Below are 20,783 nucleotides of genomic sequence, written 5' to 3' on the forward strand. Positions count from 1 at the left end.
GTTGACGCCGTTGTGGTAGAGGTCGATTCAGTAGATGTTGAAGGCAACTGTGTCGACGTACTGGCTGTTGTACTTTCAGTTGAAGGTGACGACGTTGTCGTGGCGGTCGATTCAGTAGTTGTTGAAGGCGACTGTGTTGTTGAACTTTCGGTTGTACCTTCAGTACAGGATGACGAAGTTGTAGATGTTGATTCAGTAGTGGTTGGAGGCGACTCCGTTGTTGTACTGGCAGTTGTACCTTCAGTAGAAGGTGACGACGTTTTCGTGGAGGTCGATTCAGTAGATGTTGAAGTCGACTGTGTCGACGTACTGGCTGTTGTACCTTCAGTTGATGGTGACGACGTTGTCGTAGAGGTCGATTCAGTTGATATTGAGGGTGACTGTGTCGACGTACTGGCTGTTGTACCTTCAGTAGAAGGTGACGACGTTGTCGTGGAGGTCGATTCAGTGGATGGTGAAGGAGACTGAGTTGTACTCTCGGTTGTACCTTCAGTACAGGATGACGCCGTTGTGGTAGAGGTCGATTCAGTAGATGTTGAAGGCGACTGCGTTGTCGTACTTTCTGTTGTTCCTTCAGTTGAAGTTGACGACGTTGTCGTTGAGGTCAATTCAGTAGATGTTGGGGGCGACTCCGTTGAGGTACCTGCTGTTGAACCTTCTGTAGTTGGTGATGGCCAGGGTTCCGTTATTGGAAGATGTGTTGTTGTTGTAGTGGGTTTGGTGCCTGCGTTAAATTTAATTTTTATTGATGTTTGTTTTTCTCTAATAGTGGTAGTTTTTATTGTGATCATATTTTTGTACCTGGTTTGTGTATGCAATCTAGGATACAAATTTCAATTGCTCTTAGAATTTGGGCCACCAATTTTATGAAGGCTGGTATCAGTTTGATTACGGAACATTTTGTCATTTCAACTTTTTTTTCTATTAGTAATTCTATTAGATCTTGGATATCCTTCAGTACTACATGTACATCTTCTTTTTGTAGCCGTACTGCATCTCGAAGTACCTGAATATTGTGATGTATTATGTGAATTATAAATTTCAGATTCAGTAAGGACTAGTATAAATTTATCGCGTTTGTGGTATCTTTCTATGTGTTGTATAATCTTCACTAGTGTTTCATAAATTTTTTGCATTATTGTTTTTATTATTGGGATGGCATACTTACTTTGCCCAGACATATTGGAAGTTCTAGTATATTTTTTTCAGTGCATTGGGCTGCCCTTATATTAATATCGTCTAGTTTGTGAAGGAATGCGTCTGTTCGATTCATGATTTTGTCAACTACCTCAGCTGTCTGGTTCATTTCTCCTGACACGCAGTTTATGACTTTGTCTATTAGTTCCAGCGCAGCGCGTTTAATTTTTTCTATTTCGAGGAGACATATACTAATATCTTTACCACGAGCTCTTCTCTTCCAGTTATATACTTTCATGTTTACCTAAAGGGAAGAATAATATGACTTTCTGAAATTTGAGTAGCAGGACGCATTATTGCTTGAAAATGTCTAGAATGCGTGGACAATAACTATTGCGTTGTTTGTGATTTTAATGATTTCAAATATGTATATCTGATTGCGAGATAACTAAGTTGACTTTACCACTTCTAATACTCCATTGACTTTTGCAACAGCATCTTCGTTCATTCGACTAGCAACTTTTCGCGCGTCTTCATAGTGGAAGATGGCAAGATTATTAGATTCGTGTACCACATCTTTCAAGCTGTCGACGACAAACTTGATTTGGCCAGCGATTCCAAATCTATCTTGAACGCGTCCTCCATCGTAGTCTACATCCGGCAGAGGAATAACGTTGCCCTACACAGTATAAAACAGAGAACTAAATCGTCAGATAACAAAGTCAACAAGCAGTTACAAACAATACACTCTGCAACGCGATCATTAGAAGCGATTTGATGAATGGATCTGCTCTATCTAATCGTTATACAACATATCATTTCTTTTTAGTCAAAGAACTTTGCCGTGATTTTTAATTGATACGAAAACTTTTTTTCAGATCTATAAGTTTGCAAATTTCCCGCATGTAAAATCTGTTCGATAGCCGAGTGCTATCGTAGGCGAAAGCTCTCGCAAGTTCTCGATTTTGAGCGGTTTATTGTAAAGTGAAATCGAAGTATCGACAATTGGTTGATCACTCGAAATTCGTCGGGACCGGGTTGAAATCGTATAACCATCACTGTCCCTTCGACGATAGATATTATCCCGGCACTCCACCGATTTTGAAAGGTTCGTACGAATTCCAGGATCGTCTGGTGGATGATCGCGACACTAATCGGACAACAGAACTTTAGTCCCACTTACACTGGTTGCGGCAACAAAGAGACAAAGGGCGAGCGCGATTCTCGCCATATTTCGCCCCGTATTCGACGCTAACCGGGAAAAGACACAGGTGCTGATAAAACCGCATTCACATTTATATGCGAAATGAAATCTCGAAAAAAACTGATTCGGCTCCTCCGCCGAGGGGTTTCAGTTATTCAAATATGCGCGTAATTTTCTACACCTGTGTCAATGCGGAGTCGCGGCTAATTAATGCCGCGGACGCTTCGCGACGCGTTCATCGTTAACGCGTTATCAGTGGATTTGTTTCAGTTCTGCCTCCGGTTCTTCGCCGGTAATTTCGAGAACACAGGTATTCTCGAGACGTTGTTCCGCACGCGTGCAACCTTTTGCACCCGATTCCACGGGGGTCAAACAGAAAAAATGCACGCCTCCGTTGACGGCTGTCCGCGTCGTCCTCGCGGGAGGGTTTCTCGTTGCATTCTTTATTTCCGCGTACGCTCGTCGCCGCTCGCGGTAATTACAAAGTTGTCAGTTCTTGTTTGCATCGCGCAATCAGTTGCCCGAACAAACACTTTCAAACCTGTTTTGGTTGATTTCATTTACTGCCTAAATCGGTGATTAAAACGTCGCGCGCTGTTTGCACGGAAATTTTACGTTTTCGTGATTGAGCCTCAATGAATCTGTAAACCGGGAATGACTAGACACTAGTAAATTGCGACATTCCTGTTCGACGGCGTTCGCTTCCGTTAACGTACCGGAACGATTTCTTAAACCGTTGGTGCTTGAAAATCGAACCTGCGATGCCGCTCGTGTTACACGATCCATCGCCCACGCAACAAACGAATGCAATCTCGATCGCGTCACTATTTCCGATGTAACTAGCTGCCGGCACGGCTGCTCCATCAGGGTCGTCCTCGCTAATGCTCCTGTACATATTTTGATCGAATGTTATTGCGGAACGGTTCGGAGTATCGGGATGGTATTTAAATGAAAAAAAAAAATTCTTGAATATTCAGTGGCAGTTAATTATAGTCGACGCGGCAGTCTACTCCGGCCTCTTTCTCTAAAGATACTTTTTCCTCCGGCGATTATCGCCGTGCGCGACTGTCGGTGTTTTCACTCGAATAGAACACGATGTTGACAGATAAATTTAGATAAGCGGATCGTTGAATTATTACGGCGCGATCGAGAACATTTCCGGGGAACGGTTTAATTGCCAGACGAACGAGTTCGACAAATCGACGTCGCGTTAAAATATTCAATGGTTGTCGAGCCAGTAGTCGTTGAATATTCGCCGTTGCGATCCGTGCGAGGGGTGACCGAGCTCTCGCGCGCGTCTTTTTATTTGTGTGCGCGCGCGAGCAGGCATGTGCGTGTACGAGCGTACAGGACACATACGATTTCCCCCCCAATAAAACTTTCCCATAGAAACGGTGCACGGGGTGTCGTGGGAACCGCATCGGCCGATATAAAGCGAGCGCCATACGCATTTTTATGGGGCGCGCGCGGACGTCCAAGCAGTTCGGGGATTCCTTTATAATGAATCGACGCGCGGCTCCTCGTGCCCGTTGTAAACATCGCGGGCTCGTTAGAAATTATTTAGAACCGGTCGTCCACCGTTGGAATTTCTCAACGTTTCCACGAACGATTCGCCGCTCGCTCGCACCTGTACAATTTCATTCTAGGGTATTCGTCGGATTTAATGAGATTTATGAGAAAAAAAAACTTCAATATTTGAGGTGGTCTATTAATAAGAAACATTTCCGATAACGTACACGTGGGAATTGTTTATTTAAAATTTGATAATGTAGCCGACGCGCGTTCGCTATTGCCAGCCCGCGAACCGCCGACACCGAATTCTATCGCTCGCTCGCGAAACACGCTCGTCGCCTTGCCCGCGTTTTAGAGATTCGCGTCGTGCCGCGGAGACACACGCTTCCTTGTACGCGAACCTGTTTGTTCAAACCGGCGAGCTAATATTGAAATGCCCCGCCGATGGCTGGTGACGTTCAATCCAACGAGAGGCAATTCTTTTTGTGTACGTTGCGCGAAGACGATAACGCCGGCGGAGCTTTTCGCGGCCGTGCTACCCGTTTCCCAGGAAAACGGCTTCTCCGGTTCCCGGGAACGCTATCGGTCCACCGTCGTTTGCGTGCGGAACGAGCATTAACGCCGCTCCGTACCTGATCACCGAAGATACAGTATCGCGGTGACGATTAAATCGCTGCAACACAACGGTGCCGCCGCGGTTTATAATTAGATCGGGTACAACGAACGCCGCGCAATTTTTTTCGCTTCCCCTTTCCACCGTTTGTGCGAGGATTTAACTCGCGTCCCGAGGATTACGCCGGTGATTACGATTCACGGTGATTATAATTCCGGTGAAAGTCGATCGGTCGGCGTCTCCATTGTTCGGATCGGGGCCCGTTATCTCCGCCTCCGTCACGAGAAATAAAACATTGAAAGTGACAGCTCGGATTCGTTCGCGACAAAGCGCGGTGAACAAGACATCCACGGTTTTATTGGATTAAATATTTAGGAAGTAAACAGTCTTGACGTTATCAGATGATGTAACGCTTGTCGCGTTATCTTAGAAACTGCGTCAGAATTATTGTGAAAGTTGTTGTCCCCGCTTTGATAACTAATCGCGCGCAACGTTCCCCGTGCGGAAACGTTTGTAGACCCTTCGCGGATGGATTGTTTAATTAATCGGTGATTTTTCGTTTTCTGTTGCAGATAAATCTTTGGACGCTCAACCAGCGCTTGCAGATATACCCCGGTGAGTACCAGTCGATCGATTATACACGGTTTCCCGTGAGCAAGGCAAAAGTACCTGTTACCGTATGGAACATCGATCAAACGTGACCCCTTGTTCAGACAGTGGCACCAACAATATGATAAAAAATGAATAGAGCATGTGAAAGTGGGCGTAAACGGTTCCATATTTTCGAACGTTGTTCTTTATAAGTTCGCTTGCACTAATACCATTACGTAACAATTAGCTGCGAGAGAAAATGTTTATTCATACGGTTGAACTTTAATTTTTAACCACTTAGGCGCGACGCACCACTATAGTGGTTTTCGTGAATGTTTCGTGCTTTACTCAATTGTTTTATTAATTATTAAAGTAAACGATTAAAGTAAAATTGTGTACATACAATACATTAAGAGAAGAATATATGTAATTAATACTGTATGTAGATGTACGGAAAAAAATATATATCAAGGGAAAATGGTAATTTAGTTAATTGTCTCGATTTATGGAACATAGGGACACGGTACGAGAACGATGTTCCATAGTGTACCTACACGTTCGTACTTTATTATTATACTCGTACTATGTTTCATTCGTATTAAATAAATATTTTAAAGTCCATCACGTTGCATCTGGTAATACCAATCGATCGAACAATAGCGTAAACCTCTCCGACAATAGCGCATCACGGCGCAGCGAAATCGATGATAACCTTGTACCCTTAAACCTTAATGAGCCCCGGCGATCCATTAAAAAGTTGGTGGCGTTTTCTAAAATCGTTCTCTCCCGAAGGAAACGTACTCTTCCGGGAACTAGGTTCCCAACAGCTGTTCTATTCGCTTCCTGAACGTCCGGAGACATCGATACCACGTGTTCCCTATGCATCATGCATGCCTCTTTTTTTCTTTTTCGTCCGTGTGCCGAACGACGATCCCCGGCATTAGAGTTTCAGTAGAGCGAGCGCGATTGTTAACAGTTTTTAGAATTCTCCGAGGTCGATCGAAGCTCGAGCACAGTGCAAATACATATGTAGTTGAAGATAACACCGGTGGTATATAAAACGGATGCCTCTAGGAGAGGTAGCATGTGCGCGAGCCGTACGAAACTTTCCAGTAATTAGCGCGATTATTTTTGGAGAGCCATGAAATTCTCTCTCTCTCTCTCTCTCTCTCTCTCTCTCTCTCTCTCTCCCTCCTGCCTCTAGAAATCTCTGCGTTTGCAAAAGCATTATGTGCCGACTTAGAATACAGCAATCCCTAATAATAGCGTGGCAGGCTCGTTTCGAACGCGACGAGTTTAAAGTTCAATCAGCACCGGCCCGGGGGCACATGCCTCGCCGGTTTCTACCTGTTCGCTCGATGTTCATGGGAATAGGCCGGCATGTGGTTTTATCTGCAGCCATATGGCGCGTCGCGGAGAGGAAATGCACGTGCGAAAAAATTCAGAGGAACGCGGCGCGCGATCCGTTCGCGTCGCCGGCGCTGACACACGACTAAATGGTCCTCCGCGTTTCCCCCCCCTATCCCTTGCCGACCAATTTCGCGTTAAATTATATTTAACGTTGTTTCCTCGGGCCGTCGATTGAATTTTCAATGGCCGAGGGGTGAGAGCGCAATGTAACGCGACTCGGCGCCGCGGTAAGTTCGTTAGGCACCGTCTGAAAGCTCCACTCGGCCGAGACACTTTTCCTTCCCGGCCGCGGCGAAAACCGGGAAAAACGACAGCTTGTTGTGTTATATTGGTTACCGCGGCCGCGCAGAGACCTACTTTCCAACCCATGGAAAACGAACCAATTGGATTCCGAATGTACCGGCACCGAGAGAGAACAATGGTCGGAGCTAGTTATTACCAGTTTCAATCCCGGTGGCCACATTTAGCTCTTTCGCGTCGGTCGAAACTTATTATTACGATTGCTCGTTACCGATGCCATTAAAGCGGGCTCATCAAATATTCATGGCTCCTCGGGATTAACGATACCGCGGCCCCGCGCACGCTTTCACCCTCCGCGCAGATTTTCCGTTCGATTGTGACCGATATAATATTCAGCGAGGTCTGCCGTGACAGCCGGGGAATCAAAGCGGAGTAAATCCATCGGCGGCGTCGTCGTCGTCGTCGTCGTCGTCTCTTTGCCAACGCAAACATCGATCACCGCGAAATAAACTCGGTGTTTATTTGGATGGGGCACGCAGAAAAATTCGCGATGGCGACGAAAATAACGCCGCCGCGCGGCCTTGATTCACCCGGTGAAATTCGCTTGGCGAAAAGAGGACGTCCCCGGACTATTTCGGTGGATCCCTTTTTGCGTCATTTGGCGGGAAAACGCGGCGTCGGATGGAAACTCCAGGGACCGTGGATCTCGATTCGTTTCGACGCGTCCTCCCCTGGATAATGGTAGGATCCTCGGCTTACAGAAAGCACAGGACTGGAAGGAAATTCTTATCCAATACTTGCTGATACACTTAGCCGATCGAAGCAATTTTGATCAGCTCGTTCTAGAAATAAATTTCTTTTCATCGCAGGAAAATGAAAGGCAACTCTTCGATATTTTAAAGAAAATTTTATTCAACGATGCGCTTACCCCTTTGTTCCACATCCTTGTTCTCGTGTTACGCCTGTTTTTTGACAGCCTCTCGAAACGAGATTACTTCAGCAACCTAATTGATTGGCGTCACGTGACATCGTCGTGTGCTCGGCGTCGATACGTCGCCGCGTGTGTCGATCTCAATCTACTATTCGACGACAATCTAATTTTGCGTGTAGCCAGGCCGTGTACGAATTCACGCCGACTGTTAATTTAAAGTGGAGCGCTCGGAAATGAATTTAATAATCGAATCGAACACCGCGTCGAGTAAACAATCGAACGCTAGCGGGGATCGGTGATGATCGCTGTCGTTGTTTCTAATTAATGCGATCGTTATCGGTGGCAGAGCGATCGGCGCGCGATACCACGTGCTTCTCAGAATTAAATTGGATCCGAGAGTTGATCGTTAAATGATCGCGCGTTAATCGCGAGATTCGGACTCGGATCGAGGTAGCCGGGGATTCTGAATGGCAGTGTTTTCCCAGCAGCTGGCTTCGCCTTGATTTACTTTTTCGTCTGCATACGTCAGTCGTGGTAGATCGTTCTCGGGCGAGGAAAAAATGACGGAGGAAGGAAGGAAGCAGGGAAGGAAGCAAGGAGCGGGCGAAGAAGGGAAGGGGGGAAAGGAAGCGGGCAGCTGCTCGCAGTCGCTCGTGCTTCCACGACGTTTTCCTACGCCGTGTCTAAACACAGGAAATTCACGGTCAACGCGGTGCCGTGGCACGGCTCTCTCTACCGTCGAAAAATCCTCGGCGAATTAACGGCGGATCGAGATTGTTGATCAATCGGTCGCGCGATCGTTCCGAGTCGCGACGATCGATCGCCGACGAAGCACGGAACCGACGACACGCTCCTATCAAAATTCACCATATTTCGCTGGCTCGACGATTCGATTATGCAAAGTGTTTGCGTGCGGTGACTCTGCCCGGGCGTATTGACGTCGCCTTTTTTCCCACTCGATCTTTCACCTTGACATTTCGCAAATATTCCCTCCGCGATGCGAAACCCTCTTTCTCGAACGAAATCAAACTTTTATTTCCAATCCTTCCAATTTGTTTGTCGCCAGTTGTGCCAAAGATGTATGTAATGCGAACGGACCGCAATCGTCTTCCCGCCTCGTTGATTATTGATTTCGTTTCTGCCATTATTGATTCGAAGGCATCGCCCTCCGATACAGAGAAATAACAAAAGTATAAATTAGATACCAGGGTACAGTATGTCACGAAAGTGGTCTTTTACATGGTAGGGGGATTAGTCGACTAGGCAGTAACAGTAAAATACTGTTTTTGATTACTATTATTTAAAGTGATAAGAAAGTTTTTAATTTATTGATCCGAGCCTATAACGAAAATTTGAAAAATGCATTCTATAGTTTTCGATAAGTTGAGTGTACGGTGAAAATTTCATCGAAATCGGACGGCCTTGGTGTGTTTCTTAAGTTTTTGTTATTGGCTCTAAGAAAAAGGTAAAACACGCGAGTTTTTATTTTCGCCGTCACTCTAAGTAATAGCAGTACTAAAAACAGTATTATAGTCATTGTTAAGGTTAGGTTAGCCATTTCAACAAAAAGCCATTCAGTTTCATGCAGTTTTAAAAAAGTTATTGCGTTACAAACGGTGTACAAACACTTTCATCATTGGACTATGCACGTATTAAGTGTATCGCAGATCTTAATGTAATAGATAACTGAACTAATTCAATTCAGAATGCATTATACAGTGGCTCGCAAAAGTATTCGAACACCTTTGAAACGTAATAATTGTTTTAAAATTGATTATTGTTTTAAAGAAAGACAAGTTTGTTACACTATTTCTAAATAAATTTTTAGAAGAATTATAATTGGTTGAAATGCCAAAAAGGGGAAAATAAAAAGATTACATTTTTAGCCCTTCGCACTCGATTGGCGACACTGAGACACCCTTGAAATTGTTCTCTCATGCCCCAAGATAATTTTTATGCCAACAAAGTTTAAATTTAAATAACTGTTAACTAGTGAAAGTGTTGATATAAGTCACAAGAATCGATTTGGTACGTTTAAAAGTGCTATTTGTTACACAGAATGGAAATAGTGTGAGCCACAAAAATTATCTCAGATTAATAGTTAAAATGGCTTCGAGTGCAAAGGTTTAAGTTTCATTTGTAAGCCTAGAAGGGAAGTGTAAATGTTACTACACTTTAACGTGTTTAACCAGTTACCTGCGTACGACGCGTACACACGTAGTAAGGAAATGGAAGTTTGACATCTTACAACAAAAATACGTCTAGGATTTAGATTAAATTGCTTATGAAACATATTCATAAATTTCACACATTTAAGAATAATTCTAGAACAAGTATTAATAAGAAAACTATACCCAGTGATCGATAAAACGGATAAAAAAATTGTCTTCCAAATATATTGACGCAGCTAAGTAGTTAAGGCCTGACGGACAGAATGCTTCATTAGTATTGCTAATAATAGTATGAATGGTACACTTAGTGTTCAGAAAAAAATCGTAGAGGAACGAATAAAATTGTATCCTGAGTGATTCTAGCCAGAGCCCTGCGGTTTCCCTCTAATCCACAGGAAACAGATAAATTCGTCCTCGGTGTTTTCTCAGAAAAATAATGCTCGCCCCACCGCGCGCGGGTCTCACTCGCCGGGAAAAATCTAAAAACGTAGGAAATCCGGCTTGGTTTCGCGGTGAACCTTTCGGAGCCACGTCTCAGCAGATGTGTACGACCATTTGCCATGGCAGCTGCACTCCTCACCACCGTAAACCTCGAGCACCAGCCCCGGCGCACCGACCTGACCCTCGAACTCGGTGCGTCGCCCATATCGTAGAATCCGCCACGATCACGGCCGATAGATTCCGCGATCGTTTCGCGATCCCATTAATTCGGCCGGTTGTCCGTCGATGTCGGAGCCCGGTGTCGGAGCCAGATTTCTATTGGTCACGGGGATCGCATAATCGCCGGACAAACCGGTTTTACGCGGCGCTCGTACCGCGTATCTTCGATATAGGGAGACGAACAGGCGCTGAGGAAACTTGGCATGTCCCTGGCTGGTTGATCCGGGGGTAGGGAAAAGGTACCTGGGCCCTGACTCCGGCTATTGCATTCACGGTGCCCCGAGACCGAGAGTGGGGACTGACTCGCGCTCCGTACCAAAGTGGACGGAAAACAGGGCCCGGACGACTCATCTCGAGAAACGAAATTTTTCTACGGGTTTCTCCTGGGATTATTTTCGTGAGATTAACGCTGTTATCGCGAGGATTGAATCTACATGAAATGTTGAATTGCAAACGATGAAATAACCCTCTGCACCCGAAGACAATCTCTAAATAAAAAATAATTTTTCTAGCCTACAGTATTTCCACTTTATATGACCTACTGTACTGTATATATATTTTTCTTCTTATATACTAACAGATTGTCAGTCTTACAGGAGAAAAAAAAAATTTATGTATATAAAATTGAGTCTTGTGTCACAAAGCGTTTACAATTTTAACAGTATTTAAACGTTAACAAATACAATAATGTAAAACTGAATTATGGAAGGGTAAAGTAAAGATAAAGGATCAATACAGCATGAATTACACCGTACTCTAAAATGAAGACCTCGCAATTATCAAAGCATTCTGATCGTCGAAAGTAGGTGATGAGTAAAATTATCAGAGGGTACTGCAATCGCTTTATCCTTATCGATTCAGCGATACAGAGTGTCGAAGTGATAGCAAACTCGTGTTTTGAGGAATTTCTTGCGAAACACGTCATACTCGCGATTTTCTACTCCTGACGAATCGAGTCATCGACAATCTCGCGATTAATCTATTAAAGCGTCGCAACGACGTGGAGGAGGCCACGATGGTATCATACCAAAATTCTCCAATCAGAGCTAGCCCCCTCCCCCCTCCCCCACCCCGTTAAAGGGCAATTTACTGGTTACGGGGGCAAAAAGTGGCCGAGGCGTGTGTACCGTTAAGCAGTTCGAATTTCGGTGAAGGTAGAGGGCATGGCGGGAGCTGGATACACCCCTGGCGGGCCGGAGGACCCGGGTAGAGCGACCTGGGCCCGTTTGTACTACGGCATTCGCGTCTCGAGTGTATCAGGGGGGGGTTCTTTGAGTGTCAGCTTGCCCGGAGTACCGGAAGATCGAGCGTGTGCTCTCGTCCTCTCGACCCGTCCCGTCTCGTTCAGGTTTTTCCGTTCGCCCGGTGAAAGTGGCCAGGGTTTATCGTGCGCTTTTACTCCGCCCGTGACGAGAGTCCGGAGGAGACTCGAACAGAAGAGAAAATGGATAACGCGTTGTGTGCTCTTCGACCATCTTTCTTCGTGGACGCACGGCTCTAAACGCCGCTGCGACCGTTGGAACCCGAAGCGACAGCTTCACCAGGTGGCGCGGAAGTTTCTCCTCCATGGGGAACGGGCATTTTGTTTAAACAATTACAGGTGTTTCCGTAACGTGTGCGTCGTTTAGCTACCGCTCGATCGGATACGATCGAGTTTAGTGGTTTTTTTTTTTATGGGAAATTAATCTTCATCGACGACGTCGACATCGTCGACGACGACGACGACGACGGTGTACTCGAAGTGGCCGGAAGGATTTTTTCTGGACTAGCAGGAGATACGTGCCGTTGGATACGTTCTCGCGGATGACGTCCAGCCAGACGGGACAAATCAAACGAACATCGCAATTCCGGTGGGGTCGCCGGAAGTCGGCGAGCGTGACGGCGGCTATTCTAACGGAAAAACGTGGGAACCCGTGTAGCCATGGCTCCTCTGCTCTTCGTTAACTGACGCGCTCCCGACGAGCCCGACGATAATCGCGTTAAACGCTCGCGGCTGATCAACGCCCCGCTTTTCTTTCTGGCCCGAACGAATATTTATTGGAGCGTCGATTGATGGGGAGCAAAGATCGGTCTTTAAATCTTGTCTTTACGACCGTGTGCGCGACTCTCGGTCGTTGCTCGCGACGAAGTCGAAGCGAAAACACATCGAGAGGCGAGAGAAGCCGATTCGCCGACACCGCGGACATTAGTGGACCCTTGAATTTTTGAAACCAAAGGAATTTCAGGATTCCAGCAATTCTGTCGATAGAGCTCACAGCGAGTCCGGTAAACGCGTGTGTCGACTCGAGGAGGCGATCGCGCGTGTGTTTCAGCGTGCGACACTGTAAGTTCCTCGCGGCGATCCGCGGCACTCGAAGGAGGCTCGACCGTTCTCGAGCGAATCCGAGGAGGCAGGATTCGTCATCGATTAAAAATAACGAACCGAAGACACACGTTGACGCGCGGATCATCCACGGCCGTGCGGCGGTGATCATCGCGAGCGAGAGGCCAGGATACGGTCTCCCCACTGTCGGCTGTCGGCTGGGAGGTAGGCCACTGGTCGGCTGGTGCAAACAGGAACGCGAAACTGAAAGAGAGTAGCCGGTTCCCACTCTAGGTAGAGTCCATGACGTCAACCTCCGGGGCAAACCGAACGACCAGTTTCAACTGCCTGCTCGTGGCAAGAAGGGACCGGCTGGAGGCGGAGGAGGCGACGGAGACGGAGGAGGAGGAGGTGGAGACAGACGAAAAGGAAGAAGACAAAGAAGAAGAGTCGGCAGTGTGATCTCTTCACCCGCGGGTCGATACGAGCGCGTCGTTACATTTTTTCTACCGGTCGATCCGTGTGCACCGACGGTAGCGCGCGGTTTCGCCTGAAACCGATTTTCGTTCCCTCCGGTTCGAATAATTCGAGCGATTCGGAGGCGAACGAAGAGCGCTCTCGAGGGACAGAGGACGCGGAAAGGGTGGCACACGCGGCTCTCGTCGGCGAGAAGGCCTGAATAGAAGGCTCGAGTTCGGAGCGGTGAATAGGTTGGTCGGGGCACACCTGGCTCTGGTGTCAATGATAAGCAGAGGCGCACGAAGCGTGAGTAAGCCGTGAAGCGCGAGCAGGCTCGCGATGGAACTCGGTGGTTCGGTGACGGTACCTTGGTCGATCGGGAAGCCCCCACAGTTATCCGCGTTCGCAGTTCTGCCGCACGTTTGTCCGAGCAGTACGCTTGCCTCGGCGAAACCCGCGGTGTAACGCGACAACAACGCGGAATACCAAGAAATATATTCGTTACCTACACCGTTCGACTGGGATAGCAGCCGTGAAAGTGACACATCGCCTGTTTCGCGGAGTGCGTGCACACAGGAGAGAAGAAGTGCGTCGACACCCCGCCGAGAGGGTGGTGGTTGATCAGTGTCGAGGATAAAATCGTTGGAGGGGCGATCGATAAGGGGGAGAAATAGATCGCGGTGTGTGCGGACGACTCTCTGTCCATGGTATTGCCGTTGCCGTGTATGGTGCACCAAGGGAAACAGCCAAAGCAGCACGGCACGTTGTGTTTGGATACTTGACGCAGCCCGGTACTGCGCGTCGTGAAAACATCGGTGTCGCAGAGAAATGGGAAACCACCCGTCCGCCCACCAGCCGCTCGAAAGAGCCACCAGTCATGCTGGGAATGGTCTTCGCCTCTCGGTACGTTTGCGATCTTGCTTTATGTCAATGATAACCACCGCAGATGCCCACGTGTGACGCGTGACGCACGCCTCCCGTTGCCAATGCGTATCGTTAAATGGAGCGTGCGTTGTTCCTGCGGCAGGCCGTGCCTCGTTCTGGTCCCGAGAGCACCTCTCTTTGAACGCCGAGAAACCGCCCTTTTCCCGGCCGCTCACCGGAGGCGCACCCTGCTGCCCGTCATCTTTTTCTTTCTATTTTCATATCGATCATTCTTCGCGCAAGAAATATCGCTTCTCAGAGGATAATCAGCGCGACCACCGAGCCCTAAACGGACGGCTTCCTTCTCCTTTGTATTTACTATTTTCATTTTAAGACCGAGCTTCGTCCAAGCAAGCCGATTTACGCTTTACCGATCGAGCTGAAACGTGTACAACTTGCTCGTCGATCATTCGTCCATCGCAAGAGAAAAGAAGAACAATCGACCAGCGCGGTCGAAGAAGCTGTACGCACTGACCGTTTCCAATGTACGAGAGAATTTATGAAAGAGTCGTTACGTTTAACCGTTCCTTGCGATGCGAATTAGTTTATTGGCCAATGAATAATTTATTAAACATGTACATAATTTTCAATAACAATAGTGTCTATATCGGACACTATTTTAATAAGAAATCAATGCGCGGCGGATAAAGCGCATCGTTAAAACTACGGTAACTAACTAAAGTGGAAAACTCGGGAAGACTGTTTCGCAAGTACCGTGCGCCCACCTGTGCTCGTCTAACAGGTACCGGGGGGGATTATCGAAATTGGTTGCGAGTTGCAGAGGAGTAGAAACATTGTGCAATCGCGACCGGCGTCGCTCATCGATTTTTCGTTCTACATACAAGCACAATAGGGGTCAGCATGATTTTCGCAAAGGAATTTCTACGCAGCGATGCAAAAGCGACGAGACTTAATAGCGTCCACGAGATAATTCTACTGGTCGTGGGCGGATTGGTATTTTCGTTGGTTGGATCGAAACTGGTCCTGCAGAGGTCGGGACGAAGGTCGCGTCTCTTCTCCTCGTCGTCGTCGTCGTCGTCGTCGTCGTCGTCGTCGCGCGCGTGTTTCGAAAGCCACTCGAGTTTTCGTCCATGCTCGCCCATATTTCTGCCGCCATTTGCCCGATAACGAATGGGCGAGCTGTGCGGCGTCGGCGTCGGCTTGAATATGTTTATCTAGCATCGCTTCGCAGCATGTACATTGTCGTTTGCGACTGGCGTCTGTTCGGTCTGCTGCGCGACGAGCGTTACGCCCGGTAGAAGAGTTCTACCGTTCGTTCGCGCGACAAAGACTGCGGGCGAAGGCTGGTCGACGGTAAACTATGCGGACGGTCTTTCTTTTTTCTATTCTCCGCCGTGCATATCTCTTCTCGCGCAACTCATTTTCCATTCGCTCGGGTGCTCCCCCGAGCTATCACGAGCGGAAACGCGCCCGCCGCGTTTCGTGCTTTTCGTTCCCGTAAACATTCCGAACCTCTTCATAATTCAACGCTGCTATAGACGACCTTAGCTCGCTCCGCTAAGGTTTTTTTTTGCACGCGTCACCCGACGCCGGTTTGTTTAACCGTTGTCGAGAGTTTATCATTCCGCGGATGAAGATTTCTTAATCGGCGTTCCAACAACGATAGCGATTTCATCCGCGAATCAACACCGCTTAACCCCGGCACTGAAACCGTGCAATCTCGTTTCTGGTTATCGTTTCGAAATTACCGTTCCGTCACGGCGAACTTCCGATAGAACAGGTGTTTAATCCGCGACTATAGACGGTTGAATTTATTACAATCGCCGGGTAGAATGTATCGTTTATAAAGCGAATTAATTTTTACACGGAAGAAGAGGTACATGCTTGGAACAATGCTTTCTATAATATTTACGGTAGCGTCTGTCGGATTCCGGTTAAGAAATTGTAGCAGACTACGCCGCAGTTTACGAAACCGTTCGAACATCCCGATCGATTCCGATCGGTGGACGTTAGGGCGCATTCTTCGGCGCAGTTTCATGAATATCTATGAGCGGTGCACGCTCGTTGCTTGTAATCAGGCCGACCCGATCCGAGAATTCTTGCGGACGCTTCTAATGAATTCCTAGTGCTCCATCGACAGGTTTGCATAACCGATCTTTGTCTCGAAGGTGAAATCTGACGCACGAGGCGGCCGCCGACTGTGAAATCATCGTAGGCGATAGAGAAGCACGTAAAACGGAACTTTCGACGCTCCCGATTACGATAATTACCAAGCGTCGGCATGCGCCGCTTCTGTTACGTGTCGCGTAATACGGTTAACGAGATCCCCCATTTGTTTTTTTTTTTGTGCGTTCAAGGCCCCCGCGATACACCTCGCCAATTATTCGTTTGCGTAACGAGGCGTCGCAGTTGGTTAATTATCATTTATCGATGAAATATCGGAGGAGCCGGCTCGAAGCGATCTATCAAGGTCGGGGCATTCTTGCCGCGCGCGGCCGACGCCGTATCGAGGCGTTCGATGCGACCGTTTCGAACGGAGACGATCGTTTATTTGTGTTCGACTAGGTCGACGACTATTCGGTTAGCAGAGCAATCTTCCCGCTCCGTCGGTGTAATTTCATAAACTAATATCCCCCGTCGTTCCATCTTGCCTTTTAGCAAAATGAAGTTTCAGCTGCACCGGCGGCGAAAACATTAGAGAACGCTCGAACCAAAGGCTCCGCGCGATGGCCGGGAGTAAATACGGTCTCATTTCTTAAGCGACTCCATCGACGAATATGAATCACCTGCGCTCTCCTGTCACTTAGAGTCACGGCTTCCGCTCTTCCGCGAAATAATTTATCTGGAATCGGGAGCTTCGAGCTACGGCAAAAATTCGCCGATCCAGGTTGCCGTCGAAACTCCATCCCGCATCAATTATTCCGAACTCGCTCGAAGATAGTAAATCGAGCACTCGTCGGAGATGGACGTATTCCGGTTGCACGAGCCACGTCGATTTTACTCTCGAGGGCGTTCGTTGATCGTCGGTCGTAACAGGTCCGATGACGTTCGAAACGATCGGCGGGATCGCTAGAAAGCGTTATGGGGACTCGAGAGAAAGCAACCAGGTTCTCGGGGACGCTGTCGAACCGCGTCGGGCGGCCGCCTTGGACGTCGAAGCCGTACGGCCGCGTATCGACGAGAGACGCCACGGCATCCGGGCACAACCCCCTCGCGGCGGCGTCCTTGTAGAACCAGTCGCCGGGTTCGCTGCATCTTAAATAATTGCACGGTTATGGAACACGGGGCTCGGCTGAATCATCTCGGGCACATAATCCACTCGCGACGCGTTCCGCGCGCGGAGCGGTGTCGTTCGCCGCCGCGGGACAAATCACGATTATTTGTCAATGGAGATGCTACGTCAGTCGCGCGCGGATCGGACTTAACTCGGTCGAAGTTGCGCGAGTCCCGAAGACGCTGCTCCCGTGATTACGTTCGAATCGTATTACGCGAGCGGCGCGCATAAATCCTATTGGAGGGAGGGCAGAGTGAACAAGAGCGTGTACGTTTACGGTCACGCACACTCCCAGAGAAAGCAACGGGGGATCGAACTCCAAGGATAACTGGTGCCGATGTCCGTACACGCTTGATATCGCTGGAGAGGGATCCGGATTTCTACACGGTGTCTTAGAATTCTGCGGACCGTCGGTCGACGAGTTTTTACGCTGGTCGCAATCGTTTTCTTCGAATAAAACGCCACTGTGGTTCGGTGGTATTAGATCGGCCCGCGGTGTCGTGCGAAAATTGTTCGGCATCGAGGAGGAGTAGGACAAGGTAGGAGCCGACAGGAAAATCAATAGTCTCTCGGCGAATAAGAGGAAAACCGAGGGAATATTCGTACGGAGGCGCTATTAAAACGCAATTACGAGAACAGAGATCGCCGGGATGAATAGCGCGCGACTGACTTTCAGTTTTCCTGACGCATCATGGTGGGAAGAGGGGGGGGAGAGAGGGAGAGAACGAATATTTCACGTTGCCTGAAATGGCAGCGGGTCTCTCTCGTAGCGACAAATATCTGGTTGCATGCGCTAGTACGCGATCCCTTTCACCGAGACAGGTGTTGCACGTAGGCAGACGCAGGTACGCGTTACGATGCGCGGCGTTGTTCGCGGAACAATAACGCGAACGCCTCGCTGCGTTCTCTCGGCGACCGCGATTCAACTCTGTTTCACTGGAACGCGCCCGACGCTGCTCAACTTGATAACTTCGCCGGCGAACTTGCGCTGCGGTCGTTGCCTGGCCCTCGATGGGGTCTACGGCGTTTTCATGGCTGTTTGCGCTACTCGCCGTCCGATAGGGCAGGTGTAACTCTTTGTTCCGCGAGCAGACGACTCTCTCTCTTTCTCCCTTTCTCCTTCTCGCTCCCTCTCTCCATCTACCTATCTTATGCACTGTTTCGGAGGAGGCGAGTGGGCGTGGCTACGTCGCCCCGGACACCAGAGCAGCACTCGGAGGGTAATCCACGACCGTGACTGATCCAAACAACGTCACGGGATTTCGCGATGCTTTGTCTCGCGTTGTATGTCCACGCTGCAAAGTAATCCCCACTAATCGTGATATTAAGTGTCGCCACTTTCAACAAACTTCTCCCTTACAGCGATGTTTCGAAGCTAACCAATGGGCGTGGCTTCGTTGCTCCCGACTTCCTCGAACCAAGCCACTGTCCCAACAAGTAATCCATAATTAAAGCTCGCAAAGCTTTCGTCAAACAAACAAGCTGGACGTTATCAATTTGATTAATTTTAATTACCTTTGCTAGCTTTTGCAGGATCCTTTGAATAGGATTCTCAATTTTGTTAATACTTGTACTAATATTGACGTTTTTATTGACGATTGTAATAAATTTAAAAACTAATCTGATGTGATTAGAAGCTAGGACGGTTGGTTCAGGATATTTTAATCATATTGTTCTTAATCTTACATGTATTGTTATTTTATTATTATTATTGCGGTCATTATTACAATGTTGAAATTTTGTAGACAAGCTGAAAGGGCATTTGTCCTGTTTACGTTGAGTAAATTAAACTAAACGAGATCTTTGCCCGCGCTAATCACAAGATTACCTGCCGCGATTCTTGCCAAACGATTCCCTTTTGTGGCAATGTTTCGGAGCAAACGAGTGGGCGTGGCCTCTTAGCTCCCGACTCCTAGCAGCCCAGGCCATGTCTGCTCCGAGCGAGACATCCCGTGGTTTCGCAAAGCTTTGTCTCGTCCCGTAGCCGGGTTGGAAAGTAACCGTGCTAATCACGCGATTGAATGTCTGCTTTTAGCGGGGAAGAACAATGGCCGATCATAAAGGAACATTATTCCCCGTGCGTAAATGTAATTAGCGTAATTAGCGGCGCGATGTGGGAAACTCTCGTTCGGGGAGAGTGCGTGTGCAACATCGACGGAGTACCCTTGGAACACGGGTACGCTCGCCCGACCCGATGATCATCCTCTCTTCGCTTTAAGCTGCTAGCGCCCGGAATTTCGTTTCCAGTTTCCGCCACGAAATTTCTCCTGAGACCTTTCACGGCCCGAGACAGGATTCGACGATCGCCTAGTTCGCGCACGAGATCTCCCTCGGTGGATCCCGAGTAGTCGCGTTACACGGGAACAGGTGGGAGGGGTGGGGGCACAGACCGGCTACACAAAGGAGCCACTATCAAAGTGTTGGTCCGCGTCCGCGATCAGAGCTACGAGAACAGAATCCAGTGTCTCCGGTCGACGAACGGTTAGAGGTGCCGCGCGTGAATGTGTACCCGGCTTTCACCGGCCGGCTTTTTAGGTCACGACACCTCGTCAGGGACCAGGGAGATTCGTTGCTTCGATTGGCATGTAACCCCGAAGGGAGCGATGCCAGGCCCGGCCACTCATTGTCGGATTTCTTTGGAAGCTGCTTTTACGCTCGTGGCTCGCTCGCTTCCAACAATTCGCATTCGTGTGCGGGCTTCCAGTCCGCGAGCAAAAACCACGATCGACTGATTCCTCGCGGACAGAATCCTCGACCGTGCCAAAACCAACCGGGGTCGTACTTGTTTTCCGCCGAATCTAGTCCAGACATCTTATCCCATTTCGGCTTGAATACTTCCCGGCTTGCCCTAAGACACCATTCTTTGCGAAGATAAGAGGAGTTCCATAGAACCGCGGACGAATTGAATAGAATTTTCGTTACCGTAAATAAATCGTGCACTGAAAATCTTTTTCTACACTTTTAGGATAGAAATGCAACGCTTTGGAACTACATGTCACGATCCGTTCCGTATACATTTCCGTCGAACGAATAATTTTTGCATACTCGTTGCGCGTTTCTCGGCGCTCCTGGCCCACTGAAGCCTCCAAAATCTGTGTACGCAAGCGAATTCTGAACTGCCTCTCGGCGCGCCCTTCGTTTCTATTTTAACTGGCGCAGGATCCATGGACGGGCTTCCTCCTCCTTTCGCAGCCATTCTCGCCCCGTTGAAATTAGAACGACGGACCGCCGTACCGTCGCCCGGGTGATTCGCCCGTGGTAAAATGTTGGAAACTGAAATTATTTTACAACGGGGACCGCGTACAATTTCCGCGGCGTTGCTCGAATCGATGCGGACCGCGGGCAAATACGGGAGGCGCGCAACTTTGTCGAAAGTTTCGAATGGAGTTCGTGA

The 20,783-nt window shown here is 48.3% G+C and overlaps 2 protein-coding genes across 3 annotated transcripts in view; one reads left to right on the forward strand and one right to left on the reverse strand.

The window, feature by feature from the left end:
* The window catches only part of LOC144470726 (uncharacterized), a 2,797-nt gene extending 406 nt beyond the window's left edge, over positions 1–2,391 (reverse strand). Inside the window, exons 1-5 of the mRNA XM_078182208.1 lie at positions 2,321–2,391; positions 1,601–1,816; positions 1,169–1,441; positions 802–1,006; positions 7–724 (exon numbers count right to left, since the gene is read on the reverse strand). Of these exons, the coding sequence (XP_078038334.1) occupies positions 7–724; positions 802–1,006; positions 1,169–1,441; positions 1,601–1,816; positions 2,321–2,368 (1,460 nt within the window). The 5' untranslated portion in view covers positions 2,369–2,391. The remainder of the gene's footprint in view (positions 1–6; positions 725–801; positions 1,007–1,168; positions 1,442–1,600; positions 1,817–2,320) is intronic.
* The window catches only part of Numb (NUMB endocytic adaptor protein), a 41,195-nt gene that overhangs the window by 9,640 nt on the left and 10,772 nt on the right, over positions 1–20,783 (forward strand). Inside the window, exon 2 of one of the 2 annotated variants that reach the window (XM_078184633.1) lies at positions 5,039–5,081. Coding sequence is in view for 1 of the 2 variants with exons in the window: in XM_078184625.1 (XP_078040751.1) it covers positions 14,059–14,133 (75 nt within the window). In the remaining variant the exon portion in view is untranslated. Of the gene's footprint in view, positions 1–5,038; positions 5,082–11,710; positions 14,134–20,783 lie in introns of those variants that run through there. The other variant, XM_078184625.1, reaches the window with a different exon arrangement.

The sequence above is a fragment of the Augochlora pura genome, chromosome 1 (genome assembly GCF_028453695.1).
Source record: "Augochlora pura isolate Apur16 chromosome 1, APUR_v2.2.1, whole genome shotgun sequence".
Classification (NCBI taxonomy): domain Eukaryota; kingdom Metazoa; phylum Arthropoda; class Insecta; order Hymenoptera; family Halictidae; genus Augochlora; species Augochlora pura.